Here is a 14378-nt window from a genome sequence, read left to right as displayed (position 1 = left end):
CTGAAGTCTAGGCCCTATGTGTTAATCGTTTAATGAAAAGTCTACTTACGGGAAACTTGTTCGCATAAAATGACGGTTTGGTGGAGGGACTAAACAGTCTGATAGTTTAAGCGACGCATAGCGACGCCGCCATTTTGAATGTCGTTTACTTTGGGCCTACGTACACGTACGTGTACATAATTTTCACGACATGGTACACGAGCAATTTCAAATCGAAATGTCACCAAAAATATGATATTCAAGGGTGGGTTTTCATGACTAAAAAAAATCTTAGCTGTCTTCCCGCAGCAAAAATAATGAACACTGGACCCTCGTTCACCAAATTTAAGAAGGTAGATTTCTGTAAAAAATGCGGTTTTAAAAATATCCTTACTTTTTCTGATAAATACTGAAAAAATTAACGATTTTATTCAAAAATGTGTCGAAAACTTGACCTTGCATAAATTTACTTTGGAATGGAATATTTTTATCATTTATAAAATATTTATCATTTTGATGAATCCATCTAAGCAACTGGGGTGACTAGAAACCGCCAGATACGATGTTGTCACTGGAAAGAGGGGATGTAATTGGAGAGTCGTCTCAAGTTTATCTCCCAAGGGATTAAAAATTAATATTCATAAGCGATAATGAGGGGCGCCATTTTCAAAATGTTTGGCGCATGCGCAAACACACCTACCCGAGCGACCAATCGTGATAAAAGTAACGAAGAAGCTCGTTTACCCACAAACATTATATACAAAAGTGAGGCTAGACACCAGACCATAGTCAGAACCGGAACAAAAACGACTGAAAAAAAAGACAATGACACAAGTAATTTCAACAAACCAAAATAAAGAAAAAACCACACTACTGCATGTGTGAGGAAAGAAAGATAACTGAAAAACACAAAGTTGAAATACCTTGGAAAAACGCCATACTAATTTTTTTAATACCGTTGTAATAGGTCACTTCGTCGTGGCATTTGTTTTGTTTTTCAAATATATTCTGGGGGACTCGTCCATGTTGTGACAGTTTAGCATAGCGTTCGGCATCATTTCCTGTTTTCACGAAGTGACTCATCGCAAAATGTCACATTGTCGAATTTTGATTGGAGCTTTTGGAATATGTGCTGAAATTGTTAATTCAAATAATTAATTAAAAACTCACAGAATTTGTCTAAAACTTCAACAAAATGAAAATCTTTAAAAATAAACACCATTGGTGTAAAAATCGAAATTTCGACCCAAAATGAGATGGGTCACTTCGTGGTGCGATCAACGATATGCAGAGCGTGGGGGACTTTGAAGCACCGTCTGTTTGCATGCGTTACTCTCTTCACTCTGACAATGACGGAGACCTGCGAGTTGTTAAACTTCTGTTCGTGCACCCAGCTATGCTTGTGGGACTCGAGTATGCTCTGATCACTGTTTATATGCGATCGCCATAGCTGTTTATACTATAAAACGCTCGTGCGGTTGTCTATTTTCGTCTGCTCTTCAATCTTGACAATACCGTTTCAACGGAATTTAAATCTTGTCAATATTTTTCAAAGGAAATTGGTGTAAATAATGTCTTAAAATTCAACCAGTCGACAAAACCCTCGATGCTTAATGAATCCCAGGTTTCTCTGTTAACATTAACCAAGTTTGTGATAAATTCCAGATCCCCCCAAAAAAGTCAACATTAAAGGACATCACAATCGATAAATTTCCTTAAAATTTAAAATAATTTACTGTTCACAGGTTTCAATTTGTCAAAGTCTTTTAATTCATCTCGCAATACAATATGCAAATATTACACATACTTTCGTATAAGACTGTTCCTGTGAAATCTATGACCACGGTAGGATGCAGGAACATGTGCCCTTTCCGAAGCCACCAAGGTCGGCAAGTTTGGACAATTCACAGACTGTTTCATCGCGAAAACGGGAGTTATATATGCGCGGAAAGACGCAGAGTAAGGTGTGGACAAACTTAAGGCAGAATTGCAAAAGATTAGGAAACAGTAGGGCAACATCTGTGGGGGGCTTTGCAAAAGAAGAGGCCCAGTAGAAAGTGTTGACAAAGGGGGAGTTGAATTAAAATACGAAGCAGTAAGGTAACAACTTTTGCCTGTCTTTGCTGATAAATATGGATATAAAACTTCATGGATAGATAGACGAACATGTACCCTTTTTTGTTTCCACCGTTCCAAATTTGGACAATTTTGAAGACATTACAGGCTCGAATATATAGGAACCCATCTTTGAGTGGGAATAGGCGCAGTAATGTGTTGAAAGGGGAACAGTTTTCGTTAAAAGAAGAAATATACGTGTGTAACTTACGTTGGTGGAAAGACAAAGATGTACACTTTCAGATGCCAACATGGTATCTAGGTTTGGACAACTTTCGTGGTTGTATTAAAAGAATAATGGGAAACCATATTTGCGCAGTAAGAGACAGTGTGCCGTTTGACAAAGGGAGAATTGCAAGAATGCAAAGTGGTTTCTAAACACTTGCTGTTATCAAATATTCCCAGCATGGCATCAAGTATGGCCATGAAACTGGATAAAGAGAGGGCAAGATTTTCCTAGCAACGGAGGCTCCTTGTAAAAAGACTTTGAAATGCACGCGTTGCGGATGCGTCGCTGCCAACAAAACAAACACTCCCGACCAGCTTGACTCTTTTTAACCAACGAAGGGGTGCTTCTGCATGTTCTAGGTGAAAAGGGTCTTTTTAACTTTTATCTGCTCGTTATTTTCTTTTTCGTTTACAGTAAATCCATTTCGCGTTCTGGGTGATCAATTTAGGAACGATGGAGAAGTTAATGCCGTCGGTCTCTTATCGTAAGTCGGTACCGTATGGCATTTCTGTTCCATAAACATTGTTTTGATGGTTGCAAACGTCCTTTCTTTTTGTTTGTATCTACGCCTATTTCTTGAGTCAAATCGGAAAGTTTTTGTCTTTCTCTTTGCTGTGCGTACTAATGCTGTGCACTTTGGTTTCATGTCTGATTAAATGGGCCATTTCAAAACACATGTATCAGTACACAGTTATGAAATTTGACAACGTTCAGGGAAATGAAGTCAGGGTTAACGTTAAAACATGAAATGTACAAAAAAACCACGCGTTACTCCCCTTAAAAGAGTTGATCAGATTTTCTCAACCTGCCATGCTCAATTTCCTGTAAGAACTTGGCCGCCACAAGTTATCTACAAACTTAACGTTTACAAAATCACTCTCAAGATCCACCATTAAACTTTTTTCAGGGAAAATTAGATAGAATCTAGGATTCAGAAAGTGCTTATCACTGGAGCGAATCTGATTTCCATTGCAAGTAAAACAAGATTGCTTATTGAACGCCTGATCAACTTCTTTCTAAGCCTTTTTGACGAATATGAATGAAAGAAACGATTTTAAACTGACTAGTGTGAAACTGAACGACTTTTTGCTGAAGTTTGCCTGGAAAACCTATATTATACGTCTGTAGAAATTATATCCTGGCCAATTCTCAAAGAGACTAAACAGGGAGTGTCGATCAGTTTATGATACGGGGGCACTCACCTCCGTGTTCCAGTCAAGGGCGCCTTCCACCGGCATTGCGTCCATCATTGCGGAAGAAGAGAAGCTCTGCCTTAAAAGCTCAAAATAAGGGTAAGTCACGAAGGATGACACGGCGGTCCCTTCTTTGCTGCGCCAGGCAAGACCAATTCGTTCATGCCAGCCAAGACTGGCGTGCCAAATAGGGTATATCTATGCCAAGTCCTTGTTTGTTCGAGTTTGAATAGTTATTCCGCCAACTTTAAGGACGAGGTCAATGTACCCTCTCTTATTCTCCAGGCCATGGCGGAAAATCCTCAGATGAGAATACCAGTGACCGCAGGTGGGGTCCGAGTGGGGTCCTTTCATCGAGTAGGGCCAGGCAATCAGGGCCACGCAATAATACAGATCAAAGGGTAAAGGTCAGACGAATGTCAGGTCGGCAGCAAGGGCTGTCGGCTGCAGTCATGACTGAGTTAACCATCTTGCGTCCTGAATGTTGTGATAAGCAAACCGACAATCGGATATTCCCAAACCGCCCGTCATCATTCAAGGTTGGTCCGCCACGGTAGTCAGCTTCCACCGGTCCATATTCAAATGTTGTCCTTCCTCCTTCATGCTGCTGGACTAGAAAACGTCTGCCCTCACTCGAACCGACAGGCAACCGTCCGGGTCTTTTTTAAGGTTGCTGTCTTCATCCATGCATCCTGACACACAGAGCAATGTCTCTCCAAAGAGAATTCTGTACGATAATAAGGCCCAAAGGGGCAATGGAAAGAATGTTTGTATTTTGAACTTGCACGGGTATACGTTGCTGGCTGTTCACCTATGCCGCGCATACACATGCAGTGCCACGCCCTACTGTGAGATGCCACAATGGTACGCTGGCATTCCTTTGGCAGAAAAGAGGAACAATAAAAGATTTCACTTATTTGTTGTGCCGTTGGTGCTAAGGGTCAGTTTCAAAGAATCCTTATCACTGCTAAGAAAACCTATGTGTCAATATTGTGCATTCGGGGCTGTGATGGTCAACGATAGCTGTAAGGTCATATCTCAGCCGCATGTTTCGTTTCGGTAAGCGGTGGTGCAAGTAAAGAATAGCTCACGACGAAATAAGTGATTATGTCTGTGTTTTATGGTAGTGTTATGTTATGGTAGTCTGTGGGTAAAAGCCGAACTAAAACAGATCAAAATATTTTACACACTTGGATCATTTATAAGGTAATAAACATAAAGCAATATTCTACTTTCACGAAAGATTCTAATATTTTATCTAACCTTTCCTGACAACAACTGCGCGATGTCAACTCAACGGAATCTGGAACCCATCGAATGCAGGCGGGTATAATCTTTGCAAGGTTGTACCGTCTCATTTTCAAGAAAGCACGCCGAGTGAAAGCAAACGTGTATGAACAAGCAGACCTAGGTACGATATCGCCGGACGTGACAGGTCGTTAATAAAATTCGTCTTTTACCAATCTCCTGGTGACTTTTTCAAAATAGGCCTGTTACTTGAGGGAGACAAAGGTAAAATTCCAAGATGAGTGTTTCATGGGGTGGTTTCAGTAACGAATGATTTTTCCAAAAATTTTCGAACATTACAGGACGGCCCAGTGTAAAATCCCCATAGGAAGACCGCGCAAGGGTTGGGGAAGCACGCTGCATGCATATGACTTTTTACTTTCAGGCTCTATACATGTAACTCTATGTGCAGGGCATGTGTAATGGGCATGGTTTAAACTGAAGTGACGTCACATTTACGAACCGAATAACGGTCTCAGTCATCGACAAGAATATAAGATTAAACCAGTGCTCTGAAATATATGATTGCCGAGCTTTCGGTAACTGAGTACCTTCTTCAGGGCAAGCAGATTCTGAATCTGCTCGGCAATCTTATATTTCAGAGCACTGATTTAATCTTATATTCTTGTCAATATTCTGATCACGGTGTTACGCAGCCCTTCCATATTTCAACGACCTCACTCATCCGCGCTCGGATAAATAATTCATGCATTGCCACAACATGCTTCCCCTGTCTTGTTACGCACGCTGCGCACTGGTTAGCAGTTTAATGGTGGTTATTTTTGGGGGGGGGGTGTCTGCTGGGTGTTGATTTCGTATCCTCATTTACCAAATGCACGCGCGCGTCAAGAATGCGAGTGTGGGTGCGATGCAACGGCGTGTTACATGGATGGGTTGGACAAGAACTGATACATAGGTAGAGAGATATTTAACTAATTTCTGGAGTTTGTGCGCCCGACTGCTGGGTCAACACGCTTCTATAACTCTTTTTGTTGTTGCTGATGAAATGAGGGGTTTCAGTATATAATTAACATGTTAAAACATCTGGCTGGCAGTTTTGTATTTGGAAAATTCACATTTGTTGAAGACAAATTTTGTTACGCTTACCTTTTGGTACACTTATATTCTCTTACACATAAAGTAAGTATCAGCAGAGCATATTCAAGCCCTGCATTGATGTTAGAATGGCGGACAAGCCAGGAGTGGCTTTTCATCTGCAGCCAACCCATGTATAACCAAGGCATGAAGAAGAAGGAGAGAGGTGGAACCCCCCCACCAACCCAAGCACCCAAACACAGTACACCCACCCATACCTCAGTCTACTGTATTACACGCAAGTGCAAGCACTAAGGTTGTGCAGCATATTGTTGCGCACTCCCGCAAATCTTGGAATTCTAGCGCCCCCCTAGTTTTACTCGTTGTTGGTCCTTGCATTTTTCTGGGTCTCTTATTTAGCTCAGCTATGCATTATGGACATGTAGCAGAGACTCTAATTTTGTATTAAGTTATTCATGCTGTACTCTGGCGTTTTTGCGTGTTCCTTCACTCCTTTGTCCTTGTGTTTTCTCTGCTCAGTTTGGTATGTCGAAATTCCCCTCCAAATGGCTGCGTGGTTGGGCGTGGTAAGGTTCCCTGAAATGCTAATGTTCGGAAACCTCAGACTTTGTAACTGTCAATCATTCGCCACAGATGACCGGGTAAGCACTTTCACTCACCTTGCTCTACACTTTGTACACCTGACTTCTTATTCTTTATTTCACCTTTTCACACACAACACTTTTAAGATTCTTGCACACGATTCCAGCAGGAAGTTATGAGATGGAAGATTCCCATTGGTTGAGCTGTTCGGTGACACTCATATTTTATTAATTCTTAAGCCCCTAGAATCCTATAAATAGAGCAAATTTTCCCTAGCTAGCTCGTCAGTCAGGTGCGGCGGATCAAACCCTTGTTGCGAGAACGGAACCTAACGTTGTGTGGCGGTTGGGCCCTTTCCGAGAGAAGTGCAATAGTGACCATTCTTATGGTGAAGAAATGTAACCATATGAATTCATTCCAAGCTAGCTTAGCTTGGACCGATGCGAGAGCGGTATAAATTAGCCCAGAGTGCTAGTGAGAGTCGTAGCGGCCCCGTCATCGCTCCGTCCGAACCGATTGCAGGGCGAGACACCCCCGTGTCCCTCGCCACCCTTGTCCTGCTAACTAGCCCAGTCCTCCCCGTCTCTACACTGAGCCAATGGTACAGAGTGCGGCGATCTTATCATTGCGCTCAACACATTGCGGCCTGAACAGCAGTGCACATAGGCGCTGGGCCCCGTCCAGCCCTTGGTAGTCACCGTGGTGGTCTGGGACAGCTCCCACCTTTGCCCCGGCCTGATGAGTGTAACCTAATTATGCGACGCTACACACACGTACTGTAACCCACCTCCGTCTGACTTGCATTTCCAATGGTCCTGCCAAACCGTAGTTTAGTTACACTCGTATACAACTCCGCCTCTCTATAACTTTGCCTTTTGTGTGTTGTATTATGTTAAGCTACACCTTCTTCAAACCCACATTGAACTTTAATGAAGAGAAGCGAGAGCAATAAACCAACCATACAGTTTGACTGTCACCCAAACCCCTTGTTTCACGTCCACCTTTTAATAAATTGTTGACCCCAAATATCACATCCTGTAGACACTAATAAAGTCCATGCTACCATCAACTTGATATTTAGGGAACGCAACAATATGCACAAAAAGCCAGTGGTTGGGACAATCCTTGAATCTAGGACACGCTGAACATCACTTTCAAAGTCCACTTTCATTGAATACCAGCTACTCAGGTGAGTGCAAAATACACTTCCAATTAGAATTGTGGAATTACTAGACAAAAAATAAACCAATACAAAGACAGAGAAATACATGTGCTGTATTTTTTTATTATTACGAAACAAATTACTCGCAGTGGTAATTTATACAGTTATAACAAAGGAATAACAATCGCAACCATTTTGGCCTACCTAAAAGTTCAGCAAACGAGCTCTTTCCAGCACGTTCAGATTCCGTCACACAAGCACACTCCCAAACAGCAGTTGAAGTATGATCTGCGAAAGTGATACAAATATTGTAATGAAACAACAAAACAACACACTATGTAAGCTACTTAAACACTGGAAAGATTCCAGTGTTAATTAGTGAAAAGTTATTGAAAACATTTCTCGAGCCGTGCTCACAACTCGCAATGCGACTGCAGCGGAAACTACACTCTCTTGTTGAATACACAATGTAGGCCAAAGGTCACCAACGAGGAACTGAAAATGTGACAGCGCACGCACTGCAACCTTACGTCGCTTCAATAGCGCATCTCAATTCACACTGAATGAAATCGAGCTCGGTGAACACAGCACTGCTGAGTGGCAAAACTAAGGTGAGATAAGTCAGGGCAATACCACTCACCAGTAGCCGACTGTCCAAACTGTCTCCTCCAACAAGGTTTCTTCACCAAAAGGAGACGGTTGCTTCCCAAGGAACAGACATTTCAGGGTCTGCTCAAAGACACGGAACACTTCGTACACAGGGAAACTAGAGTAGCCCGCGCCCTATTACAGTTTTTCCACAGTATCAGTGCCCTCATCACTTAATTACTGGTAAGGGTGGTTCGTACCCCAAAACCACTGGTCAGAATTTACTATCAATCACAAAGTAATTAAATAATAAAGTTGTTTCAGTTTCCCTATCGAAATAAGACACAATAAACATCCAAATCATGGGCTGCATTTTCTTTACGCGGATGATTACAGCTGCGGTGAGACCAGAGTGGTTAGGCTAACTTTCAGTCCATATATACCAATTTCCAACATCTAAGTGTGAAAGTCCTTTGTTTCTTTACAAAAAGATGGCCGTTCCTGGTTCCTTTTTGTCGAAAAACACTTGAACACCTATTTCATTACACATTTCATTAAAATTGTTGTGGGGAAAGAGAAATGTTCCAATACAACTCGTTCAAGCCATTTCCGAAAAACTCCGTTTAACGAGATGCACGAAGACCATCCACACACTTTTTGAACAAAGGAATTGGCCATTGTTTTGAGCACCGCCACATTAGCTGGTTGCAGGAAAGAAAGAGACTGGGGTTTTCTTCTCAATTTTCAAGCGGTCAAACCGGCATACATCCTCACTGGAAAAGGAGAATGAATTTACAATTTTTGGCCTTAGATGTCCAGGTAAAAGAGAGTGGAAGCTTACTGTGACCAGGAATAATTACGGTGACGCTATGTATATAATGATTGTGTATATGAAACAGGTTGCCCGTAAACTCTGGTGCTCGCTAGACCTACTAGGCCATCGTGCTAGCAATGAGTTCTTTGTCACGGACCTGGTGGTAATACGTATGACCTGGTGCAGCGAATGTCAACACTCAAACTTGAGAATTAGTTTCCGAATTCAACGTAAACCTCTATAGCATCCCATAATTTGACATACCTAAACACTACTGCAATTATACGCCGCATACCTGTGGTGGCACCCACCACACTCACATTCATCAGCTTGACTCGCGCATGTATTTGGCGAATCACAGAATGCAACACACGCGGTACCACGTATCCACGAGCGTTGTGCCGCCAACTTCTAATTCTGGTTGTTGAATTTATTATTTCTTATGTACCCTAACATGGTATAGCTCCTGGCGCACCTTGAGTTTTCGCTTCTACTGGAGCAACTTTTTGGGTGTGTTTCTTTACCCTAAATTTCACTGTGAGTGAAATATCAGCAATTAAATTTCAACGATTAAATTTTAGTTTGTTTCTAATTTGTTTTGTAAAGTGCAAAATGAACTCTTTTCAAATGCGCTCAAAAATGCCCCCAAAATTAACAAGCCTGTGGTTAGGTATTTAAGTAGGGCTGATAATAACTTATTTTAACTTCAAAGGTTCTGTTAAATAGATGTAGGATTTTCTTAGATTTGTTCAAATTCAACAGTACTTTTTATGAAGTTAAATAGATATAAAGAGTTTTTTTAGGAAAAGTCAAGTGAAAGTCGATGCGCGCCACGTTAAGGGACTCAATGGTAACTCACCACTCGAAGTTAGTGCGTATTAAACGAACCTCCTTCGCAGACGAACCGTCACTGCACTTTCTTTGGGGCCGAAATTTACGCGCCCAATTATTACGCTGACTTTTCAGACTCCCGCCCCATGTGCGTTCCATACGGAGAACATATGGGCATAGATTTTACGTCTAAATTAAATTTAACTCTTTTAACACTTTTTTAAACTAGTAATTTATTTGGTTTATGTGTAGACCACACTGCTTTCGCAGACATATTGCGAATGCAGTCGACCGACAGTAGTTCAGCCTTTTTACTTGACACACGCCCTCTTGAGCTTTTCCCTGTTCACCTACGCTTGACTTCTAGACGTCTATACACTATTTACAAAGGTACCTCTGCGCCTGTCGCCCGTCTCGTCCTGTAAACGTGAATTTTGTCGAAGATACATCGCCATATGGCAATTAATATCAAGGCAACTAATCGAAGCTAGCGGAACGGTAAAGAGACAAGAACAGAATATAGGAAGCCAGCCGTCAAAAACGATGGCGACAGTGGGTGACTTGAAGGAAAAAATTGCTCAACTTGAGGCAGAGCTGGCCAGAGAACGAGAAAAATCTGGACTCGGAAATGTTTTGGGAGGTAGACAGAAAATCGACCAGATGTCTGCAGAAGTAGTGGATAGCAATCCGTACAGGTACGTGTACTAAGGTAGCCTAACACCGAAATTCATGCGATGTTTCATTAGTAACAAAAATAGCATGATAACTGTACTTTAGAAAATTTTTTCAATGCTATTTCAAATATGTGCCATTCCTCCATGTAGCCATGGTAGCGAGTGCGGCGTTTGGGGGATTTTAACTTTCCTGTCTTGTAAATGTACTAACTCTGAATTCGAACTCGTGAATTATGTATACATGTATTCACAGTAACACCTGGAACCAGATCTAGGCGTGAGATATTTAAGACTGGAAGTCCCCCCAAACATTTGCTACACATGTTCATAAGTGCCTAAGCGAAAGCTGTTCAGGACTGATGCCACACGCAGATATCTATTGCCCACTGAAAATACACTTCACAGCTGTGCAATTAAAATTCCATTTTGTTGTATATTGATTATTTACCATATCCCTTGAAGTGTGATGAAGCAAATTGTCACTGTAATTTAAATTTGCATTTTTTTTCAGTCGACTGATGGCTCTTAAACGCATGGGAATTGTTGATAATTATGAGGTAAGTTGCATGAATTTGAAGATGCATGTACTGTATGGAATAAATTGTAATTTGCAATTCTTTTAGTTGGTATAATCAGATTTGTAATTGTGGAAATAATAAACCGATAATAATAATTAAGATTTATTTATCATTAGTTTGTACCAGTGTTTGCAAATAGTTCCAGTTAATCAACACATAACATAGATACTAATACTAAGTCAGTTTTATGAAGCCTTTGATGAGTTGCAAGAGATACCTGGCAGTATTTATTTGAACAGGGCTTGGAACTGATGAACTTGTTTTCTTCTTTCTTATAGAGAATACGAGAGTTTACCGTGGCAGTCGTTGGGGTGGGTGGGGTTGGCAGTGTGACTGCTGAGATGCTGACAAGATGTGGGATTGGAAAGGTAATTGTAGACTTTATGTATTAATGGCAGCATACATGTACGTACTCGGCCAAAATTACACTAACGTACTGTTCTGGAACGTGAAGGACGGGATTTGTGCTGTTTTTTCCGCTCAGAGTTACTACAGACCAATTGCGCCCACTAAGTCACACAGCCCGTAGTGGGTATCAAACATCAACAAACATGGTGTCCTCCTATACCAAAGTCTGTCATAACGTGTCATTTACTGAGAATAAAGCCGATGGTGGGTAAAGTAGTACGCAGACTACAGATGTGCTGAGTACCATACTGAAAATTGGCTTATTTTTCAGTAAACAACACTCTGGCAGGATGGCATATTTGTTCATATTTGATGCCCACTTTAAGTCACAAGACTTCTCAGTTGCTATCAGTCTATTAATCAGCGCACGTTGATTGAAAAACCCACTAGCACATGTGGGCAGTGTCTCTATTTGCCTGGCCCAACAAGTACACACACAATTCTGTCTTTGGTATTGTACAGCTAATTGACAATCTATCTTGTCTTGTCTATAGTACATCCAGTGGTTTGAAGTGACAGTATTAGTATTATGCTGTGAATATGCTTAAGGGTATCTCATTTGCAAAGTCGAATGACTCTGGACTCATACTCGACTTGCATTAGTTTGACCCAAGGGCTCAGATATGTGAGAAGTCACTCAGACTCAGCGTACAATGTACATGTACAGGTCTGTGTCAGTTGTAGTAAAACACATACGAAACAGTCTTCATAGATGGGCACTCGAGCACTGACTCTCTACAGACAATTTCTCCTTTCAGTTAAATTTATCATGTACTACAGCACTCGCAAGCTTAGTTGGCGTTGATGTCTTGCGTTCATATGTGCTTTGTGTTTCAGCTCCTGCTATTTGACTACGACAAGGTGGAATTGGCCAACATGAACCGTTTGTTCTTCCAGCCCCGCCAAGCTGGAATGAGCAAAGTTGAGGCGGCAGAGAGGACGCTAAGGTACAGAAAGGGCAAGTTGGTTGCCTGCCCATCATCACAGCAACTGACCCCAAAACAACAGTTTTAAAAAACAAGGCAGGTTTGAATTTGGTGAACACAGATTTTGATGCACCGGTTACGGTTGAGCAATGAAATTTGACTGCAGGAAAATTCCAACCTGCGGCTAAGGCACTGCGGTACTCTTCCTACTAAAATTCGACTGAATGGAAGGCTTGGCCCAGTGAGAAGTTGTTGATTTGTTTATCATGGAAGGTTTAAAAGTGAGCTCGGTGGTAATGCACATGATTACATCTTTGTTTTTGGTAGAGATATCAACCCAGATGTGCAATTTGAAACTCACAACTACAACATCACCACGATGGATAACTTCCAACACTTCCTGGACAGAATTAGGTAAAGAGAAGAAATTGAAAACAAAAAATTAACTGCAAGTTCATTGTCAAACAGGTGCTTTGTGAGTTTGTTTCTGCATTCAATGGGGGACCCTGAACAATAGCTGACAATAAGGTCCCCGATTGACAGAGGGTCCCCGATTGACAACCGTGTACAAAACATATGGGTGGTCTTCTAAAAAAGTTAAAGTACAAACAAAAGAGGAACAATAGGGGGTCCCCAGTTGCAGGCAAATACACACTTGGGTGCACGTGTGGATGGTATGTAGGACCAAGAAATTGGGGGTCCATTTCTATGTGAAACCATGCATTAGCTCTGCCTAATGTACATGCATCTAAACATGGTCAGGGCAAGAACAGACCTATGTAGTGATGACAATCACACTTTGTTCACATACATGCACTTTCCTGTAGATCCAGTTGGGGCCCAGGACCCACTGAACACCGTAGTTTCAGTGAACTGAAAACCACTGAATTTCCTTTGAATGTCATTATTTTTGTGTCGTTGCTGTTTCTGCTGGTAGCCATGGAAACCTGAACAGGGACGGCAGCGTGGACTTGGTACTGAGCTGTGTGGATAACTTTGAAGCCAGGATGGCCATTAATACAGTAAGTTCACACACTCATTCTTATCACAAGGGAAGATGCAGGGAGAGTCAAGTTTCATTATAAGAATTCCTAGAGAGTTTTAGCAGGAGTGCTTGGTGCACTGTTCTGGGGTGGCTTTGTTATAAATTTGTTGTAACTAAATGAATATTGTGCAAACCTTTTAAAACTTGTATTTGGTGATAATTAATGTGAGCATCATGTGCACTAACGTATAATTCTGTTTCAGGAGTGACAGAAAATGTCGGGAATGGCACAGATTAGACGTACCTGCAGGTCTGTTTGTGCATTGCATTGAAGGGGCCACAAACTGATTTTTACTGTGCCAGCAAACATAATTAATTTGGCCAACAAATTCTCTATTCCATTCTTTGAGACTGGGAACAGTAAGCAAACACAAGTTCAGAGTTTGAACTTCACAATAATGCTCTGCACACTTTTATTCATATCTAGACTTCAAGGGCACATTTACTACGAGTGTTACTGAAAAGCATTCACTGAAAGTGATATGCCAGGCAACAGTCTGTGTTTACATTCAAGGACGAAGCCCACTCAATTTTCCAATCATTCCATGTACGTTACCGACTTGCCGAAATAGCAATAGTGCCCCACAAGACAGGATCAAAGGCACAACAAGAAAGCACTCAACCATGTTAATCAGTCTGTGATATCATTACCTAATGAGACTGCTGACTGGCCAGAATGTGCAGTTTCAGCATGACATCTTTGAAAAAAAATCATTCAGGTTTCAAAACGCAGTGGTTTATCTCCCTATTTTGTGGTTTGTCCATCCTCAAGGTAAAACAGTCCTGTTGGAACCCACTGTATTCAGTATTTTTACAGCTCTTTCATTACTCCTTGCCTGTGTGAATGGGCTCTAATGTGCCAAGTGTTAAAATTAGTCAGGTTACCTATAAGCCTCTGTTACTAAGGGTCC

General features: G+C 41.5%; 2 protein-coding genes across 2 annotated transcripts in view; one reads left to right on the top strand and one right to left on the bottom strand.

The window, feature by feature from the left end:
- Window positions 1-14378, bottom strand: part of LOC110988295 (uncharacterized) — a 128192-nt gene that overhangs the window by 35589 nt on the left and 78225 nt on the right. The gene's annotated exons all lie outside the window — the stretch shown is intronic.
- The window catches only part of LOC147799630 (ubiquitin-like modifier-activating enzyme 5), an 8891-nt gene continuing 4763 nt past the window's right edge, over window positions 10251-14378 (top strand). Inside the window, exons 1-6 of the mRNA XM_087134733.1 lie at window positions 10251-10531; window positions 11022-11067; window positions 11367-11456; window positions 12334-12443; window positions 12750-12836; window positions 13360-13444. Of these exons, the coding sequence (XP_086990859.1) occupies window positions 10380-10531; window positions 11022-11067; window positions 11367-11456; window positions 12334-12443; window positions 12750-12836; window positions 13360-13444 (570 nt within the window). The 5' untranslated portion in view covers window positions 10251-10379. The remainder of the gene's footprint in view (window positions 10532-11021; window positions 11068-11366; window positions 11457-12333; window positions 12444-12749; window positions 12837-13359; window positions 13445-14378) is intronic.

This window comes from Acanthaster planci, linkage group LG03 (assembly GCF_054643075.1).
Source record: "Acanthaster planci isolate LZ-2023a linkage group LG03, COTS_SCS, whole genome shotgun sequence".
NCBI lineage: Eukaryota > Metazoa > Echinodermata > Asteroidea > Valvatida > Acanthasteridae > Acanthaster > Acanthaster planci.
The sequence above is the reverse complement of the archived record's forward strand: the minus strand, read 5'-3'. Positions and strand labels throughout refer to the sequence as shown.